The sequence below is a fragment of the Necator americanus genome, chromosome IV (assembly GCF_031761385.1).
Source record: "Necator americanus strain Aroian chromosome IV, whole genome shotgun sequence".
Lineage (NCBI taxonomy): Eukaryota > Metazoa > Nematoda > Chromadorea > Rhabditida > Ancylostomatidae > Necator > Necator americanus.
This window is the reverse complement of record NC_087374.1, coordinates 13,714,009-13,735,399: the sequence shown is the minus strand read 5'-3', so window position 1 is coordinate 13,735,399 and position 21,391 is coordinate 13,714,009. Positions and strand designations below refer to the sequence as shown.

General features: G+C 40.4%; 2 protein-coding genes across 5 annotated transcripts in view; both read right to left on the bottom strand.

Annotated features, from left to right (window-relative positions):
* Nucleotides 1-378: 378 nt before the first annotated feature.
* On the bottom strand, nucleotides 379-3,706 carry RB195_001195 (uncharacterized protein; the record flags this gene model as incomplete). 2 transcript variants are annotated; one of them, XM_064197857.1, is made up of 5 exons in its annotated part: nucleotides 379-449; nucleotides 516-624; nucleotides 686-778; nucleotides 857-961; nucleotides 3,428-3,706. In XM_064197857.1, the coding sequence occupies 5 exons, from the start codon at nucleotides 3,704-3,706 to the stop codon at nucleotides 379-381; spliced, it is 657 nt and encodes a 218-aa protein (XP_064053737.1). The 2 variants fall into 2 exon arrangements, with proteins under 2 accessions (XP_064053737.1, XP_064053738.1); XM_064197856.1 differs by lacking the exons at nucleotides 686-778; nucleotides 857-961; nucleotides 3,428-3,706 and having other exon boundaries at nucleotides 379-669.
* Nucleotides 3,707-8,459: 4,753 nt separating this feature from the next.
* Nucleotides 8,460-21,391, bottom strand: part of RB195_001193 (uncharacterized protein) — a gene marked incomplete at both ends in the record, with an annotated part of 58,888 nt that continues 45,956 nt past the window's right edge. For all 3 annotated transcript variants that reach the window (XM_064197854.1, XM_064197853.1, XM_064197852.1), the window contains 12 exons: nucleotides 8,460-8,521; nucleotides 8,654-8,760; nucleotides 13,070-13,168; nucleotides 13,242-13,337; nucleotides 13,617-13,693; nucleotides 13,747-13,875; nucleotides 15,008-15,097; nucleotides 15,483-15,597; nucleotides 16,913-17,062; nucleotides 17,139-17,283; nucleotides 18,979-19,095; nucleotides 19,182-19,454. In XM_064197854.1, coding sequence (XP_064053733.1) covers nucleotides 8,460-8,521; nucleotides 8,654-8,760; nucleotides 13,070-13,168; nucleotides 13,242-13,337; nucleotides 13,617-13,693; nucleotides 13,747-13,875; nucleotides 15,008-15,097; nucleotides 15,483-15,597; nucleotides 16,913-17,062; nucleotides 17,139-17,283; nucleotides 18,979-19,095; nucleotides 19,182-19,454 — 1,460 coding nt within the window. The remainder of the gene's footprint in view (nucleotides 8,522-8,653; nucleotides 8,761-13,069; nucleotides 13,169-13,241; nucleotides 13,338-13,616; nucleotides 13,694-13,746; nucleotides 13,876-15,007; nucleotides 15,098-15,482; nucleotides 15,598-16,912; nucleotides 17,063-17,138; nucleotides 17,284-18,978; nucleotides 19,096-19,181; nucleotides 19,455-21,391) is intronic.

Genomic DNA, 21,391 nt, shown 5'->3' with positions numbered 1-21,391 from the left:
CTTGTCATTCTCGTTTCCTTATTCGCCTTTAATAAAGCTACTCGTCTTCGGCTGTAACGAAAACTACAACAATAACCTTTTTTGATAATGTCTAACATTTTAGTGGGGAAGAAGTACCATTCCTCAAACAACGTTGAAAATTACGTGTCCTTCTTGACTGGAAAAACTTCTATGAGCGTGGAATCTCTTATTTATACGTAGGAGAATGTTACTGAGTCATTAGTTAAATATATAGTCTGATTTCCTGCTTAATGAATGAAAAATTTTTGCATTGAAGTTCTTCGTGAAAAGACGACACAGTATTACGGCACCAAAAAGAATTTTATTGAGTGCCAACTGTGAACAAACAACCGAATAGTCGAACTTAGCGCTGGAGGATTAGCATTTGAAAGGGTGGGAGAAGAGTTGTCGAGGAGCATTTTCAGACACTTTAGAGAACATATAGTACCCTACAGCATCAAAGAATCTACTAACGAGGGGATAAAATAAGTCGCTATCTGTATTATCCGGAATACCAGAAGCCACCAGCAACTCGTTTATAACTCTGTCCGCAATTTCTTCCTTTTCGCTAGCATCCAGGTGATTTAGTCCCTCCTGTTTAGTCACTAAGCCTTCATTGAATATCTGAATGACTGTTTCAATATTAGCCGTCTGTAAAATTTCGAACATCACCGAAAAACCACACCTGAAGGACTTTGGTCGCAACTGGATCCAGTGTATGGCTTTTCACTTTACGGTGATGTGCATTTAGTTCGCAGACCAACAAATGCTGGCAGATCTTTTAAAACAAAGAATTGAAAGATGACTTCATATAGAAATAAAGCTACGTGTGGAAATTAGCGTAAGCTCCACGCACCCTTTCATTTGAAGTATGTCTCATCAACAAGAAAAAAACTTCCATTGCAGCTTTACATATATAGCTATGAGGGTGTAAAACGATTGAGCACGTTCGACTCATTCCCTGAAATAGGTTGTCGTTCTATCCATTTCTCGTGTGTCTTTTGCAGCTCTAACATTTCTGACGAGTTCATTCTGCATTTAGTTAACCAAATTACCAGGGACAAGCGAATATAAACGATCCTTTTCTACGAACTTTATTTTTTTTAAAGAAAACATCTGCATTTCTGCAAATTATTTCCTAAATAATCTCCTCTTTTTACGACACAAAATTCCCACGTTTTGGTAATTTCTTCATTCCAACCTCCAAGAATGATTGTACGGGTGTCCTGCCCTGGGTCTCCAAGAAGGAGCGGCAAGCAGGATCCGGAGCCGACTGTCGGGGTCCGGAAGGGCTCGCGCTGGGCTAGCTACCACATGGCGGCATAGCGTCCTCGAATCATGCGGGCTAGGGCCCAGGATCTCGTCCTCCTACACTATTCCTCCTTCAGGAGCTTCAGGGATGCCTCCCTAAGCCCCTTCCCCAACCTTAGTGGTGTGCGGTGTTGTGTGGTTCAGTGGCATTACACATGTCGTCTTATTCTTATAACACCAGTACGCAATAACAAATATACGATACAACAGATGGATCAACAAACGATAATAGATGGTATCGATTGGAGGCTGTCAAAATGGTTGTGCGGTAAGTGATTCTTGGGCTCAAGAAGGATAGCGGTAACGCGGTTGTTGAGGGTGAGTGGTAAGTGAACGAATACAACTATATACGAAAACTCGCATCACAAAAGAAAAGAAAAGAAATGGGGCCCTCAGTGCTTGGAACCAGCCCTTATACACTGCGGACGGCGCGGGAAAGCCACCGTAATACTTTCCCATTAGCAAAGTTTCCCGCGCGCCGTATGAGAAAGAGGTGTTGACTGGCTGGAAAAGTCGTGCCGGGTACGACAGATGGGTATCTAACTAGTTGCACACGAGTGTTTCCACTTGATCGTTTGTCTCCAATCGCTTGCCTCTATGTGCTTCTTTGAAGGATCCAAATATGAAAAAAATCGCGTGGCGACAAGTCTGTACTGTAAGGCGGTTCTCTAGCGCATTTCCTCCAGTTTCTGTTGCATTACACTTAAGTTGTGCTATGTGGGATTTGGCGCTGTCGTGGAGGATCCTCATCTCGCTGATGAGACAATCTCGTTTTCTGTATCAACAGTGAACCCTCACTTGATACAAGAGATAGCAGCAATAGGCTGCGTTAAAGGTGTGATATCCATGTGAGAAATTCACTAATAGGAAAGTCCTTCTAGCACCAAGAAATTAATGGCCAATATTTTCCCTACAGACAATCGAGTTTTAGTTTCCACGGGTTTCTTTCCTTCTCCACTCCATATTTCCATGCTTCGACCCCATATTTATCGCCATGCGGTTTTTGCATATAGTGAGTGAAATGCATAGTGAAATCATTCGTGCGCAATTGGTAATATACCCCCCGTACAACTTCATTATACGATGTCAAAATGAAAAAAAATTACCAAAACGTTGGGAACAGTGTTCTATAAAAAGAATAGATTATTTATAAAATAGTTTGCAGAAATGCAAATGTTTCCTATGAAATAAAATTTCGTTTATACCTAAGTGTCCTTCGTATATTCATCAGCGTGTCACAAACAATGGATCTTTATGATCAAATATAGAGTTCGGTGTGTCGATTACGAGTATACTAGGCATGTTACACCCAATTCCCTCTAATTGTCTTGAAAAAAGGCGTGAGAAACTTCGCTAGTTTCTACGAGGTGCATCAATTAGGATCAGTGATCATTCATTAGGTCTACAGCCCATTCAAGTGAAACCAATGAATAGCCTGTTGAATCGCGAGAGTGGTGCGTTCTAAGATATCTAGTAGAAACTAGGGCTGTTCCAACGCCTTTTCTTTAGGACGATTAGGGGAAATGAGAGTGGCTACGCTCATATTCCTAATCTATACTCCGAACGTTTTCCCAGTCGAGAAACCGTTTCGGATAAGCTACCTTTAGCCTTCTTGAAGGCATCACCTCACGAATCTGGGGTGGTGCGGGTTCCAGGTGGGTTATGAATATACCGGGTCGTAAGTTATGAGAAGGAAAGTGATTGCGTCCATTTCTTTCTAATTGCCGTAAAAAAAACGGTCCGGAAGATGCGGCGCGTGCACGAAGCTGGCGCGCTCCAACCGAACTCCTTGTAGAAAGTAGTGCGCCGGAACGCTCGAAACCGTATCTTCCGGGCAGTTTTTAAGGCAGGAGGATTTTAATTAGGAAGAATACGAATACTCCACCAGAAATCCGTAGCCATAAAACTGAATTCCAACCAATGTCAAAAGCACTAGTGCATTTAGTAAGTGCTAGCCTTGGGTTTGGAGTAGCCGATAAAAATGTTTCAGACATCTCAATGAATCCGTTTGAAAGTGCAAAAATGCAAGGGAATATAAAAAAAAAAACTTCACGTATGATATACGCAAGGAGACACTTTGGTGCTTTATAGCGTATATGGTACTTGTAAGACCAACCTTTCGAACCAAGGCAAAATTGTTCAGTGTTGACCGAAATGAATATACAAGAGCCTTGCACGGGAGGCAGAGATGTCGCAAAGGAGCACGACCTGGGCAGTCGTGTTTGTCAGATATGTGAGAAGTTAGAGTAGACGATTTTAAATCATTCAAAGTGATCGCAGTTGGGATGATGTCGTTTCGGTGGTTGCCCGTCGCTTGTGCGTCTTTCTTTGGAGGAAAAGCAGAAACGAAGCAGATTAGGTAGAGAATTGTTAAGATGATTTGGCAAGAATGCATTTCGTAGATAAACCCCAGCTAGTCTTTATACCCGAGTACAAATCTGTGAGATTGAGTAGAAGAAGTAAATAAAGCAGTAGCGTCTGATGTTGTGAAGTGGTTCGCATTGATACGAAGCATCAAATATCAAACAAACAAAACAAACTGATGTCAATAGGAAAAGATTGGTGTTTGATCAATATCGCCAAACCAAAAAACTACAAGCAACCTTCAAAAAGCCCTTTCTTTTATTTATTTAAACTTTTCCGAAGCTTTGTTGCAGTTGTGAAGTTATTCGAATTTTTTTTTCTAATTCAGTGTAATCCGCTTGATTAGACTTTTCTTCCCTTTTGTAGTACGATCATGATCTACTATATAATAACGAGCTTAGTCCGTGTGTGTGTGTGTTAGTTTGCTTGTTTGTTTGTTTGTCTGTGTGTCACGAAATTCGAAAATGGGGGTGCGACGGGTCCACCGGCGTCAGATACCTACAAAAGGGGGTGCGACGGGTCCACCGGCGTCAGATACCTATAGAAGCGGGTGCGACGGGTCCACCGGCGTCAGATTGGTGCGCCGGCACCAGATACCTATGAAAGAGGGTGCGACGGATCCACCGGCGTCGGTGGACCCGGTCCCGGTTGGTGCGCAATAACTTAGTGTGAATGATGCAAAAGATAAATGGTTGGAGCCGTTTCATAGCCGTGACCACTGGGCGATTTGCTCTTCACCTTTATGACTCCTCCGCGTGCCTATTTCCTTCTTCGCTTGCCTCAAGTTTGTAGCATGCCGTTCTCAGAAAGTGGAAACACGCATGCAAACGGTTGCTTAAATAGTAGCAAGATGTTTATGCGATCTGACGTGGGACGTTATCATTATCAGTAGAATGATGTCTTTCACGTCATTTTGTGTTAAGACATCATTCTGTGATAACTACTGGGGGAAATCAAGAGGAATACCCATACTTTGAGTAATGCTTTCAAATAGTATCTACATTAATCTCGCATCGAAGAAGTGTTTGCAGGTGATGGTCGAGTATTCACCAAATGTAAAATTGACGTGTTCAGAAGGAAAACTCCTTAATCTTTCGCCTTAACTTATAATATAAAGAAGAGAAGGAAAGCGTTGTTTAAAAAAAACACAAATCTAATTTCACAGAAAACACCACTACTATTAACTTCCATTGATCAGTGAAGCGAAGCGAAGCTAAAACCGCCGAAAGTCTGAAGTCCGGCTTTAGCCGGACATTCAGACTGGTATATAATAACGAGCTTAGTCCCTGTGTGTGTTTGTCTGTGTGTCACGAAATTCGAAAAAGGAGGTACGACGGGTCCCGCGGTGTCGGATTGGGGCGCCGGCGCCAGATTCCTACAGAAGGGGACGCGACGGGTCCACCGGCGTCGGATTGGTGCGCCGGCGCCAGATAGCTATAAAATGGGTTGCGACGGGTCCCGCGGAGTCTTATCGGTACGCTGGCGCCAGATAGCTATAATATGGGGGGCGACGGGGGATCCACTGGCGTCGGATTGGTGCGCAATAACTTCCTGTGCATGACGCAAAAGATAAATGGTTGCAGCCGTTTCATAGCCGTGGCCACTGGGCGCTTTGCTTTTCACCTTTATGACTCCTCCGCGTGCTTATTTCCTTCTTCGTTCTCCTCATGTTTGTAGCATGCCGTCCTCAGAAGGTGGAAACACGCATGCAAACGGCTGCTTAAATAGTAGCAGGATGTTTATGTGATCTGACGTGGAACGTTATCTTTATCAGTAGGGTGATGTCTTTCACGTCATTTCATGCCAAAACATCGTTCTTTGATAACTGTTTATAGAAAACAAAGGAATGCCCATATTTCGCGTGATGCTTTTAAATTTTGTCTATAATATATTGATTAATAGTGTTTTAAGCTGAAATTCGAATGCTCTCCAAATGTAGAACTGACGCGTTTAGAAAGAAGACCATGACATATTTCGCTTTTAGTTATAATATAAAAAAGGGAGAAAGATTTTTGGAGATACACAAGTCCAATTTCATAGGACTAATAACACTAGTATTAATTTTCGTTGATTAGTGAAGGCGAGCGAAACAATCAACACAGAAAGTCTGAAGTCCGGTTTTAGGCGGACGCTCAGACTGGTTTCATTATAATTTTTATGTTCTTAATTCGCAAAAGCATTTTCTTTCTCTTCCGCCATGTAACCTAACATAGAAGTTCCCCAAAGAAACAACTCACTAAGTTTTAGAAAACTTGGCACCTACGATGTGGGCACACCAGGTAGACCCTCATTCTCGCAGGTCTTCGGTATTGTATTAGTATCTGGGAATAGTATGACGACATAATATGGCTATATTCGCATTTCTGTGAATAACGCAAAAAAGAATTATGAAGTACACTTTGTTATTTCGCTTATCGTGCTAGTGCTGCAACACGTACTTGGAAAAATGACGTTTTCTCCAAGGTGCCCTGAATTTTCTTTGGCTTCCACTGAGAATGTCACCAGTTCCATGTACAAAGATGGGTCAAGGCACATTGTAGAAAATTCTGTGCGAAGATCTGTACTCGACTGTATCTGTACTGCTGTCACTGTTTGAACTTGTAAAATAAACAACTGGAGAAGGAGGAGTATGTGAAATTGATATGGGACGTTTCCCGTCTATTGCATAACAAATATAAGAGATGGCTACACTACGCGTATTAATGACAGCATACCACGGAGCTGCTGAGATCTCCTCATCAGAAGATAGGGTTAGGAGTTTAAATCACGTGTGTGACGCTCATTTCCCCAAATTGTCCTGAAAAGGCGTAGGAGACAGCTCTTTTCAATTTATGTAGCACAGTTTGTAATTTGCCTTTAAAGGCACCACCCCATGAATCTGGGGTGGTACGGATTTCAGGTGAAGTATTCGTGTACGGGGTCGTAGATTATGGAGAGAAGGGCGATTCCATTTTTTTACGGCAACTAGGAAGAAATGGACGGAATTACTACCTTCTCTATAATCTACTATGCCGTATACGAATACTCCATGTGAAATCCGTACCACCTCAGATTCGTGGTGTGATGCCTTTAAACGGAAGCGAACTGACACGAAGAGAAGATAAAAGCTAAGATGTTCATTGTTGCATAAAGCCGTCAGGTTTCTCGAACACCTTCAATTTCATTTCGAAACATTCATTTTTGAAGTGAATGTGCGTTTGCTAATTTGATGCTATTTTGTTCATTTCACTTGATTATTGGTGTAGAACAGTTAGGAATATGAGACAAACTGTCTCAGGACCCGTCTGGGACCCTGAGCGTAAGACTCTACTATATAGAACGGTTCAAGAGATCTGCTTCAGAAAAAAAAACTTTAACTTTGCATCATATTAACCAAAATGTGTTCTTAGTAGTTTGAGTGTTAAGTTACAAAACAGATCTATTAGTGAGTAGTTCCCACCAAAACATTTCCCACGTTCTTATTATGTGTAATTGTGTGAAACACCAGAAAAAAAAGTTCTAGTGACAGCAAGAATTTTCAACGCCACCCTGTGAGTGCAGGAGGAGGATACAAGCGAGAACGACAAATAACAGCAAATACCTGCAAAGGAAAAATTTGACACAGTAAATTAGAATGGATTTGCGGAAAAATTCGAACCATATTTGTTCGAAGCGATGCGGCCTTCATTGTGTTCAGGAAGTTCTTTTGATTGATTAGCCTGTACTCCTCAAAAATAAAACAAATCACACTAAATCCGTAACGCTACCATTAGTTTATGCCGGAAGCAAATTAACGTTGACGAAGCTTTCCTTCGAGGCGAAGTATATTTACAAAGTTCGCTTGAAAAAGGTCCTATGCTACAAAAAGAATCAAAGCAGTGATTCTGTGTTATAATGAAGACGAAAATAAAACCTCTTCTTTTTGCTTCTTCAAGCTATATAATTCGATCCTGTTTCATTCTTTATTTAAAGGTATCATCCCACGAATTTGGAGTGGTGCGGATTTCCGATGGAGTATTCGTGTACAGGATACCTTCGAGCGGTTCGGCGCAGTATTTTCCACAAGGAGTTCGATTGGAGCGCGCCAGCCTTATGCTCGCGCGCATCTTCCGCGCCGTTTTTCACGGCAATTAGGAAGAAATGGACGGAACCACACCCTTATCCATAATCGACTATCCCGTATACGAATACTCCACCTGAAATCCGCACCACGCATCAGATTTGTGGTATGCTGCCTTTAAAGGAAGAAGAACATCTGGATAAAGAATCAGCCGTAATAAAGCACAGTTCAAGTGGAATGACGAGTAGCTTTTCACGTTTTCTTTGTGTCGCATGGTAACAAGAAATTACATGCCGTTTCTCGATCTTTTCGGAAACATTTAACGAGTTTGTTGCCAAAAGCTGATTTTTCGAGTGAGTACAAAGGAAAAACTCCTGTCGATCACAAAAAGACGAGGAAAAAAAAAGAAAAAATGACGACACTTCTCAGGTAGAACTTTCGTTTAAACGTGAGTTCTCCAAAGAAAGACAATTTCCACTTCCCATGTAGTTGACATACTCGTGGAGTAGTGGCAAAAAATAGAAGAAAATCTAATAAAAACAACGATGCTTTCCGATAGGCTGTTTCAAAACGTAGACAGTCTTTAGTAGGGTGTTTTCTGGACTTGATTTCCTGTTCTTTAAATTCAGTGGACAAATTAACAGTTAGGGTATTGAATAATGTGCTGAACAACAGTTATATAAACTCTTTATCGTAAAATAGGATCTCTCTGTGCCTTAAATACAATAATCGCGTCGCTGTAGTACTAATGCCGTACGACATAGTTCCCAGGAAATGTCCCGAATTGCCCAGTTCGTAGTACTGTTCCTGAACATGCGAAAATAAGCAATCTCAACACTCTCCAGATAGAATAATGAAGGATGTTTCGTTTAAATAACTAACAAAGACATACATAACAATAACAATAACACTATTAACACTAATAAAGATCTTACTTACCAATATACCAACCATCGTCACATTTTTCGACAACAAAAACTATGTCATCTACTTCTAAGTCCACTTCGTCGTCCTTGGTTGGAACATATCGATAAAGGGCTCGGTAACTGAACGAGATTTCATTTTCACAAAATTAGGGAGTAATTAGGCAAATAGTCACATGTCAGCTTATGGAGTAATTCGTTGCCTACTAGCATCGCACAAAAAAACACCATACATCATTTCTGACCCAACGAAATACTCAGTCCATTCATTTGAACTACATTTACTACCATATGAAACTATATTGCACTCTTTTAGAAATATAATTTGCTAAAGATCTAGGTCATAAAAAGTTGTGTTATAGTGCTGGCGCATGAGTTCAGTCATCGTGATGACAAAGTTCAGTTCTCTGCTGGTGGCTTTCCTACGCCCGACGGAGCCAGCGCTTGAGACCCAAAGTTGTAGGCTCCTACTTTTTGTAGCACTACTTCTTTCAAATCATCGCATATCCAAATTAGAATTTCTTGTTTAAAGTAGTTTTACAGTGGTTCGAAATAGTTCTAAATAACCTTCCACTCGTTGGTCAGGCGTGCATTTTAGAAGAACGAACAGCACTTGACCGTTTGAGGCGCGTGCTTCAGGAGGAAAGCACATACTTATCTAATCATTTAACAGTGACCCTACAGCCGTGTGTTGCTTATTTTGGTGTGTGCTTCCACATGTGTCATTATACGGTTGTTGTGTTTAATGTAGTTTATCAGTACGACTGAGGCCGGCGAAAGTGTGCTTGCCGTTCCCGTTTCGGAGTGAGTCCGATGCCCGACCAACAGTACGAATTTGCTGTGTGCAGAGCTCATATCCACAACAGTAAAACACAGTAGGTTTTGCTCTGATTAACAGATCAGAAGATGTAACAAATTGCGGTTTATTTGATGAAGATAGTAATTTTTTCTCGTATTGCAGGCCCTTAGAGACACCAAATCACGAATCGGACACGCTAAGAGAATTCTTGGGAGAAGGTGGGGATGAGCCTACAGATTGAGAAAAAAAGAAAAAGAAAAGAAAAAGTCGTAGAGAACGCCGTGGGAGACAACGTTTTTCAAGATGATTTCAGTTGCAACGCGCCACCCTTGTGCACGCGCCGCATAAAAATGCGAAAATCACTGATGTCTTCTCCCCAGCCCATTCATTTTCAAGAAAAACGAATGAATGGGCTGGTAAGGGGACATGAACGTGTGCACAGAGAAGCGCTCTAGCGTACCTCGTGGCAACAAAGTGGTTCACACGCCGTTCCCTACTGCGATCGGAGAGAGATGAGCGGAACCACCTCGAATCCTGCAATCTACAATCCCATTTCTAACCTTTCCTCCGACTCACCACTCCAGATTTGTGGTACGCTACCTTTAAGCGGCCTTCGAAGCTTACTAGAGCGAAATAAATGCACTTTTTTGAGAACAGACGTATGGCTGGTGTTAAGAGGCTAAGGTTTTTGTCTTCCCACATCAAACAAAAGTAGCACACATCGAACATAAATCTCTTAAAACCAGTTGGCAGTAGATCAACAACGTTCTTTAAAAGCAGCGATTTAGACAGAAACTCGACTGGGTCATTAAAACGTTCTACACTCATCGCAAACAAGTGAAAAAAAAGAGGATTAAAAAAACTCAGAAAAGGATTTAAAAAACTAGAAGACTGGATGAAAAGATGTTCCAAGAAAGTGCTCCGAGTGTTTATTGCACTATTTAGTCGGTGTTATATTTAAACGGCACATTTCGCCATAGTAGAATTTCTATTTACTCTTGGTAAAGTGAAGGAAGTGAAGGAGTAAACGGGAATTTAAGAGAACTTAACACAACTGCACGGGTATAAACGAAGACAACCAACTACTTGAAAAGCTTTTTTCATACAACGGCGTCCAAGATAGTCACAGTTATTGAAAAATAAAGAAAAGTGGTTGTGTTTTAATGTTTCAGTGCTTCCTTTGGAAAATTCCGAACCTATCCAAATCTCACGAATAGTCACTAAAGTTAACTGGTAAGTAAGATATTGTTTTTTTTTATGAACTTAGGGTAGAATAGACTGAATCCAATCAATCAACAAAATAAGAGCAAAACCTGCAGTAGGTATGTTTGGAAAAAAGTTTAACGAAATTTTCGATGTTGGTATCCCGGCATGATTAGACAATGGTGGAAGTTTACTTCAGATGTACCTATGAGAGCAACCACGCTCAATTTCTTCCAGAAATCTGCAAAAACACGAAAGAACGAGAGCAGAAAAAGTGATTGTTTTCATTTCAACAACGCTGGAACATACTGATAGCGCGCGGGAAACCACGTCGTCATCCAGCGTCCGCAGTCCAACTCATAGAACTGAAATAAGTAGCAGAAGCGGGTCAATTTGAACCATCACAGAAGTTTTGCGGACTGTCCGCGTTCTACCACTAGTAATAAGTTGCATTGTTGGGGAGACGAAAGTACTAATTTTATCCTCCCACGCAAGTCTGGTACCAGTTTATCGACCCCAGAGGGATGAAAGGCTTGGTGAGCACTAGGGCTAGAGAAAAAGGTTATTACGCACGTGTTTTTTTGGATTTGAGGAGGAAATTGAGCGTGATCTACCGCGCACTCGTTAACTGTAGATCTCTCGGTATTCACTGGTGCAGAGATCCCTATATCGAGAGTATTCCGTGATACACTGTCTTTAAGGAAACTGGCGAAAATGGGAATCCACCGTTTTGAACCATTTTAAGGTAAGTAGCACTACGACAATCAAAAGACATAGCTAGTACAGTCTACTAGTTACCATCTCTTTATAGCTAGAAGTGATTTCTCCCATAAGGATACGATTGAACATCCAGTCAGTGAAAGGCAAATGAGTTTTGTTTTTTTTTTTTCGGAGAAAATCCCTCAACTCCAGAGAAAAAAAAGCTACAGAATACTACTCAACAAGCGGTGGGTAAAGCATCTAGTAGAGCAGATTTCACGTCTACGTGAAATCTTTCTTCTCATGAAGCCACAGTAACATAGGTTAACTACAATACTATGTTTGAACATTGAAAATGCGACGGCGAGTGACGGTGCGGCACCGTCGGCCGCCGTCGCTTGCTCGCAACTTGTCATAAAATAGAAATTTAATGACAAGTTAAATATCGTTAGATTCCTCTCTCTGATATCTATCCTGCCATGTCGTTGAGAAAGGAGCAAAATGACGCCAGATACGCGCCAAAAGCAAAAAGAACCGAACATAGCCTAAGGTTATAGTTGAAAAAGTGTTCAGTGACTCAAACTTTCACATTCCACACATTTCTCATGAGATAGCTTTAATCTCATCGCGATCCTCCGATGGTGCAACAGGCCAGCCCTGACTGAGCGCGAAAACAGTCGGGCCGCAGTGTCTAATGGAAAGAAAAATCTCGAATAGCTTTGAAAATGATATCTTTCAACTCGAAATACTGTGGCAAAGTCAATTTTGTGAATTGAGAAACATAGTATTGAAATATTTGCATAAACTCTAACCGAAAGCCTCAGATTCTTCACTACTGAGGAAAGTTATAAGAAGAAAGTGTTATAAGAAAGTGTTATAAGAAGCGAGAAAACCTATTCAGAGTAAAACAAGCTTTAAAAACTAAAATACATTATGAGTTTTAAGAGTTCTGCTTGGGTTCTTTCAATCTGAACTCTGTTTTGGAGATTAAAAGAGATGCAAAGTAGAGAAGATACGAAAGAAAGAGGACGGAAACTAGGATTTCCAAACTTTGCGCTACTCTAGTGTACGAACGAAGTTTGCTTCTGCACATACAAAAAAGCCACAAAATTCAGACATACTCGGACTCCTAATAGCAACTTTCCGGCTACTTTTATAACTTCTCTCCTTGCTACAAAGTAAGGACGAACTGCAATTTCACTTAAAGAACAAAATGGCACAAATGTGTTTAAAAAATAACAAACCAATAATTTCGTGTGCTTTACTCTAACAATTTCTTGATGTTCTGATCGAATGTGAAGGTTTGAGTCTCTGAACACTTTTTCAACCACAACCTTAGGCTATATTAGGCTCCAATTATTGCTTTTTGGCGCATATTTGGCGTATTTTGCTCCTTTCTCAATGATATGACAGTTTTGGATAGATCTGAGAGAGATGAATCTAACGATATGTAACTTGTCCCTAAATTTCTATTTTATGACAAGTTGCGAGCAAGCGACGGTGGCCGACGGTGCCGCACCGCCGTCAACTCACTCAACTCACCGTCGGTTTTTCAATGTTCATGCATAGTATTGGGCTTAGAAATAGTAGTGTTATTAACTATTTCAACTGACTACAACCTAGAAAACAACAAAAAACTCCACCTGTACTGAAACTATTAACATGAATGTTCCTGAAACGTTTAGGATGAAAATTCTCTGTCGAAGAAGCCACTGAACAGCCACAACTCACGTCTGACTACCCCTTGGGATTTTATCTGCCGTGCAGAGGTGTCTCTCCGATCGTCGGTCCTCTCGTTTGCTACTCCTTGAGCGATCGTTCGTGAAGCTTCTGTAAGCGTCTTGCTGTCTTCGATTGTTCAACAATGCGTCTTCAAAAAAAAAGATGTTTTCTGGTTGCGTACCTTTCGTTGCTTAGAGCATTTCCTGGCAATCGATCCTCAGTATGGTTCGAAGTGTGCGGAAGAATGCTGGTTTCGTGCAAAGCGCTGCTGGAATACCTGAAAGTGTTCCAGTTGAAGTGAGTCTGAACTGCTGACGGAACAGTTCGTAGATAACCAAGGGAAAGATCTTTTTTATAGCGATAGATTTGTCCACTTTCAAAATTTTCAGGTATAATGGGAATAAATACCATTTTGCAAAAAGTGTTAACTGCCAGAAGGAACTAGAAAAGGTGAAGGTCGCAAAAGTTGAAAAATTGGAATAAACTGCTGAAAAGTTTCATCAGAAAGTTCTCTAGAGGCTCAGCTCACTATTTTTCGGGAACATTTCAGACTCACGATTTAGTCACACCAATCGGCCTCTCATTCTCATAGGTCTTCGGCGTTTTCGGACGATCTGGAGATGACACGGCGATCTAAGATGGTAACCAGTTATATGAGTGTGGCGAAAAGGAATCCAAAAGCGTGCCTCGTCATTCTGCCCGTAATCATGCTGTTGTCGTACATAGTTCCTCGGGAATATGCCGATCTCTCCAAGATGATTTGTACCCTCAATCCAATTTTCATCGATTTCCCTTCGCAGTGTCACCAGTTCTCCCTAAAAAAGGAGAGATAGAGACTGAAAATACTTTGTAGAAGGAATATTCAAAAGGTTTTTTGACTTTGAGGGACTCGGTTAACTGAAATCTTATGGAATGGCAATTGAACTGAATCTTTCATGCCTCCGGGATTTAATTATTGTTTAGAATTTTTCGATGGTATAGTATAGTACCAGAGTTGAACGATAAATTGGTCTGAGAGGATAAGTACGCTGATTTGATAGATAGATTGGACCCACACCTACACAGAAAAAAACCTCTACAATCTTCTAGCTGAAATTCAACGAGCTGGGCCATTTCAAGAAGATTTAATTATTGTTTAGAATTTTTCGATGGTATAGTACAGTTTGCAACTTTTCTGATGGTATAGCACCCTTGCATCGCAAATACCAAAAAAAAATTCATCTGAAAAAAGCAAACAGATCAGGTGAGACCCTTTATGTGTTTTCAAGAACGTTACCATTCTTCTTTGACTTTATTGTTTGAAAGTAGTAGTACTTCGGACTCGTTTTTAAATCATTTAATATTTTTTTTACAAAGTTGCTACGAGATGTAGTGAATGTGTTGACACATGTGTTGACAACTTCCAGGAATTTCACATAGAAAGGAGCGACCACTCGACAGGAGGGGCCTTTTCAGTCATACGATATTTTTCGAAATGAATCAAATGATCATGGACCATTGTTTGGGCTAGTCCTGCTTGAAGGTAATCCACCTACTGATCACATTAAAATTTTCAGAAGCTTCGAATTTGGACGACACAAACGATAAGAAAAGGGCTGTACTCACGCGGCCAAAAATATTTTGAATGAGTTAAATATTTACATATCATTTGCTTTCTAACCAGTTGATATTCGCAAATCAATGGAATGGCTGCCTTTCGCAACTCTTAAGATGAGTTAATGATGTCTTCACAATCAAAACGACGTGATCATTCTTTCCCCATTATTTCCTCCTCACTCCTTTTCCCCCACCCAAAAAAAAAAAACTAGAAAAAATAGAAAAAGATATTTGGTTGAAAGAAATAGAAATCACAATTTTCTGCGCCTTGGCATTTAGGTCTTCTAGTAAAATTGATTGAATGAGTAGTGAGAAGAATAAGGAAATGAATAGGATATCCCAATTACATACCATCTTGAGGCTAAGCTCATTTACACTTCTAGCAGTGAAGGGATAAATCGCCCTCAGTTTACTTTGTGATCGATCGAACTCGTCGTCCATCTGCAAACAATCATGTGCATACAAATGGTTAGCATGGTTGGATTTATCGAAAAATGGAACTGGATGGCAGGCGATGAGTATAGATAATTCCATTTCGTGTTGTTACTTAAAAACTAGACAAAATCCGTCATTTAACAGACATTTTACTAGGAATTGGGATTGCACAGGAAAAGCATGAAAAAAAAAACAGCCAAGTATTCACGTTCGTAGCTTTCTCTTTTCTCGTGCATGAAAAGTCAAATGACATCGCTAAAAGCTAGGAATTCACGACAAAAAAATGTGAGGAAGGATTTCGCGAGAACTTCAAAGGGTACCTCAAAAAATTCCAATATAAATTCAGCAAATGAGTAAGAGCACATTTTGTTGCTATACGTCCAAAATCTACCTGGACATAACTGCGTGGAAAAATTCCACTTTGTCCGTTTCGTTCTCCCTCCAACCAATTCGCATCGACTTCTCTTCTTAACCGAACTATGTCGCCACGATTTAGAGACAGTTCTCTGGAAAAAAAGCTCATAGTCAATTTGCTCGGGAGCTTCGCTTTCGCGGTTACCACGCAGTTCATTATTCGCAGAAAAAAAGGAGAAAAACAAGCGAACTCTACAAAAATAGCACATATTCGCCTTTTTCTCAGTTATAAATTTAAAAAGGATGGTATTGTAGATAACGGTTCTTAGTCATCAACATGCTTCACGTTTGCCGAAAAGTTGCGTTTGTTGTACCAGTGATTCAAGCCGGGTCGAACGCTTACGCACATATTACTACTTTTTCATCCAGAAATCACTTAAATATAAGGAAGTATGCAGCTGGGTGAGCTCTAAGAACTTAATGAATATAAAGATTTGCAGTTTTTGGGAGACCAGGGTGTCGTAGTATTTCTGGATAAATGAAACTACATGAAGTCAAATCACTGAGTTATTCGGTGCTATCCCTGATTTCCACAGAATTCAGGGAGGATTGAAAAATAAGAGGATTGCCGTTGATAACTCTCCGCCGAAAGTATTTCGATATAGCTATGCAGCTAAATAGAGGAATAAAAGAAATAAAGGTGCTTGGCGTTGATCCCTCTGGGATGCGTGCACGGATTTGACTTCAATCCAGAATCGTAGAGGTAGAGGAACGTATATCAGTTCTATAGGACGATATAAGGGAGCTAACTGCTATATGGCGCGAGTGTCCTTATCCTTGTAGACAATCTGCTGGTAACGATTTATCGGCGACGGAAGGATGAAGGACTTGGGAGCCCTCGAGCAGTTCCGAACCATCGACTGTGCAAATGCAGTGGAACCACTTAGCGTTGCGTTACACTCACTACTTCGCAGCACTATCCTGTTTCTCAGCAAGAAATCCAGAGTTCAGCAAGAAAATGCCAGCAGTATACGTTTCAGTTACACTGTTCCATGGCAGATGATTTTGTTATGATCTTCGGCTGGAGGACAAACAATCCGCTAGTTGGTAATACCAGTCATCGTTTCTCCAAAAAAATACATTTTCAAACGTACCAAAAATATCCCCACAGTAGGCCCACTAAGTGACCAAATAAGCGAGAGAGGTGAATTTCAGGCGCTCTTCTACTATGCGCTAGATCAAAGATAAAATGATTTTCACAATATTTATATAAAGCTGGAATATTTTACACTTCTCCGTGTTCTCTTTTCGAAAAACAAAAACAGCTAGGAATCTGTTACGATTTCGCAAATCAATCTAATACTTCAGGCTGTCAGGCCCCATGAACTTCCCTCGAGCCACTCAGTTAAGATGGATCCGCTCGCATAAAGTTGAATTTTCACATGTTTCTAAAATTTACAACTGTACCTGGAAGATTTAGCATCGAATTTGAATATTGCAGTCGCTGTGCGAACAGATGTGGCATGAAGGGGAGTTGGGCTTGGACGATTACTGTATTCGTCCAGAAGACCACCGAACCTGTCCTTATTATAAAGCAATGATGGTGACGCAGTGGGCCTACAACTACCACTAGTCAAGGATGGCAAAATCAAATCACAGGGTTAGACAAATGGGTTCCAACCACACCACTCACACGTAGCCATGACGTCGATTACGTTGTTCTTGGAGCTCCTCCGCCAGTTTTTCTGCTTTATGACGATATAGAAGCTCTTCTTTTGAGATCCTCTTCAATTCAGCCAACTCTTCTGCTGCTGCTGTCAGCGAAGAGCCGCTTTGGTCTGAAATTAAGCTAAACGTTTTCTGAAACCAAATAGTTACTTCCTTGTGATACAGGATTTTTCGTTTAGAAAACTTTCAGAGAAAGGCAGATGCGCATAAAATCAGTTGTCCTCCTTCAGTAGTGAACAGATATGGATTTAAAAGAGAGGATGAGCAGAATTAAATATGATTTACAGAATGGTAAACTGAAGGAATAAGTTTTATTGCTTCATTTTAAAGGCAACATCCCACGAATTTTATGTGGTGTGGATTTCCGAGGGGCAAACACTATGCGGTAGGAGGGGGAGATTGCAAAAAAAAGGTGAGATTGACACTCATTTCTCCCTGCTTAACTGGTTTTGGAATGCGGTTCCTTACGACGTCCTCTATCGCAACGCGCCATTCTTGCGCCCCACCCCTCCTACGATTCGTCGAAAATCCATTCGGCCACCCCAACGAGCAATTCATTTCATTTCACGAACGAGAGGCGGGGAGTGGTACAAGGGTGGCGCGTTGCAAATGAGGAGATCGTAAGGAACTGCATTCAGAACCCGTCTATTTGCGGTGACGCAGGCAGAGATGACCGAGATCCCAGCGTATAGTGTTTGGACCTCGGAAATCCCTACTACGTCAGATTCGTGTTGTGATGATTTTAAACCAAATTTTATAATCTTTTCCAGAATCAGATCCTATCAAAGAAACTTCCGTCAGCATCTGATTGCAGACGGTTAAAGTTTTCGTATTCCACCTATCTGCTCTATACCAAGGCATCAGATATACTAGAGCTATTTTCTATCGTTATTCTGAGACTACATTGGAAAAGGTGTCCTTTGTCAGACCACTTTTTCCTGCTTTGGTCCGAAATTGAGCTAGACCGTTGTGAGAACCTACCATATTTCTACTGAGGATCTGTCTTGACCTAATGAGTCAGTCAAGAACTGAATAGCGTTGGACTCAGGAAAAAACACTTTTTGTACAGTCTCAACCCCGAAAGCTCAGATACTTCAAAAGAAACGCGTGAACAACATACTTGCACATCCCATTCAGAACTACCAACTAATTTGCACCGAGTTACTTCAATCTAATTCCTACTTATTGAACGGAGTTATTTTAATTTATGATTGGATCCATAGGCAAATTATACGAAACACCGTTGACGTTGGGTTGCTCATTTTTTAAACAGCAGAGAAACCGAGAACTATTCCTAGTATTGCTTTATTCGTAGGACTCACTATCAAGGCTCGTTTTTAGAGTTCCTGGAGTGGTCAGGGAAAAACTTCAGGGTTTTTCTTCTCTGAACATTGATCTGCACACTATCTTGAATAGAGCAGAATTGTAATTTCGCACACAAATCGAATCTAACATCCACTGGAGAGAAGAAGAGTTGCAAATTTTGATGGTTCCTGCATTTCAAGTTTTGTGCAGCGTATTTTACTTGTAACTCGCTTAAATCTATGGTAACACATGTGAGGATGGCCGAGTTTGGTACAGAATTTAAAAGTAATTTATAACTCTCGTTATTAAGTGATTTTATACGGTATCTGAGGTAGTTACGTCTGAAGGACAGTTCTTTTCTTAAAGGTAGTGGGTAAATGAAATGTTGCAATTCGCTTAAGGTACCTCAGTATAATCGATTGAGTCATGCATGAGGAAGTCGCTCTAACTTGAATGGATTGATTAAACGGTTAGGAAGAATAGACAAATGTTAGTCGCACCACAAACGGATAATTGAGGGGAGCTGTTGGAACGTTTCCAATACTGCTCCAGCCGTTGAATGAACACTGAGAGTTCTGCCGCGGTCGCATCCAAATTCTCCGTAATACACCGCAAAGCTGTAAAGGGGACCGTGCACAAATGTGTTAGTACACCAGTTAGTGCTACAAAAAATCTCTACAGCAATTATGGTTAGTCAACTTACCGACCCTCGAGTGCATTTGTTGCGTCCTATTGAGCATTTTTCGATCCTCAGCAGATAAGGCTTCAAAAACCTCATCGATGTCCTTCCATGATGGATCTTTCCGTCGAAGTCCGCAGCGCATACAACGTATTCCACACGTTCGTGTGCCATTCACGGAACCGCAGTCAACAAATAACGGACGGGGGTCTTCGTGAACAAATTTGTAGCTAGGAAGGTGGAAGTGCGGAGTTCGGGCTCTTTCGTTCGCGTAGAGGTTTGTGGAGCTGCGGGTTGCTGAATACACTAGGTTAACGAGGGAAACTGTTAGTACGCACAGCACACGAAGTAGGGGATCATATGTGGTTGCATACAAAACTAGATTCTTTTCCGCATTTCGAGGTCGTTGGGGGAAATTTTTGAGGTTGGGTTCTTTCCATTACCATGTAAGTTTCGTAACCTACGTTGCTCTCAAAAAAAAAAATACCAGAAAAAACACAAAGCAACCCATACAACCTTAAAATCAGAAGCCTAGAGAGATCTAAATTCTCGATGCTAAAGACGTCAGTCTATCTAACGAGACAACTCTTTACACCCGAAGCGACATGGAGCGAAACGTGGGAAAGCCTGTGCAGTTCTTTACATTCGTGAGAACAATAAAATCCACTTTAAGTTTTGTTAACCTCATACTCAAAGAGATGCTTCGCTTGGCTACTGAGACCTATCATGCTGCTGAAAACATGGATTTATAGATTTTACCTTGTATTTCTTGGAAAATAATTACTGAACCATCCATTCTAGTAGAAAGGTCATGCTCGGGAAATAATACTTTAATTTGAATTGTTTTATTTAAATAACTGCTATTCTTTGACTTTGGACCGGAATCAAAGTCAGAACTAATTATCCACGTAATTCCCAACTCAAATTTCACCATAAATTTGTTCAGTTCACTGTGTCCAACCGAATATCCCACTTTTCTGAAGAAATATTCGAATAGAAAAAGGTAAAAAGCTCAAAAAAAAGAAATAGCTGCTATAGAAAAGATTTGAAAAGCGCTTATGTAGTACGTCAAGCACTCATTGCTGGTTCGCAGAGAAAAATAGAGAAAGAAAGACAAAAAGAACGAGAAATAAAGGGAAAGAAGGAAAGAAGTAGATGAAAGCGAGAGAAGAAAAGAAACAGCGCAGAAACGGTCACAACTTCTTCTAGAGCGATACGATGCAGATTTGCTCCCTCATTAATTTGTCGCATACAAAGACACCAACTGTACTAAATGATATATATATATATACCATATTTGTTAAATTATTTTTTCAAAGAGTGTTTATGTTCCCGAAAAAAGCGAAGTGCGAGTAACGGGATAGAAAAAGTATGAATAAATATCGTAAATAGAGTTTAAACAAATATAAAAGTAATAATATGCAATATGCAAATGCGAATGTATAAAATCTATAATAAAACGAAATAATAAAAATATGTAAGGCATATAAAATATAGAATACATAAAAATATACACAGTTAAACGAATACAGGAAGTCAATGAAAGAAGCAACGATAGAACTGCAAATGATAAGCGGAGAGTAAGAAGAGAGATATGCGCGTGAATAGAAAAAATACACTTTGAAAAATCCTCCGAAAATTACGCATATACTCAGTAGATTCTTTTAGTTCCTGTCTATGTCTCTACAATTTCACCTTTATCCAAAAATAAATTTGAGAATCGAGTAAATGTCATTAATTTTTCTAGAGAACATTTCGGGTTTCAGGAACACGTGTTCTGGACACGTGAAGTGCAGACTATGAAAAGAAAAACCTCTGACGCCACCAATGGCAAACATATAAATCTTTATTATTCGAGGGGAGTAGGAAAATTTTGTTTCAACTATATCCTTAGAAGAAAAAGAGAGTGTCCGTATCAGCTCCTAAGGTTCCAAAAAACTCTCCAACTCTTAATTTTTCCTCCAAAAAACAAAAGAAGAAACGGACCGCCTAGTATAAATTAAGGAATGGAATGCTAGGATTTTTCCATTTCTTTGACAGTAAATTTTTAAATCCTTAAGATGTTGACGTATATGGGTAACTATTCAGGTGGATTTCGTTATCGATATTCTCTCTCGTCAGCAAAAAGAAGTTTATTTGAAGCCCAATTAGAATACAGAAGAATACCTTTGATAGGGAAAGTAGTACCAGAAAAAAGGGAACTCTTTTTTTTGATTTTTTTTTTGAATTTTTAG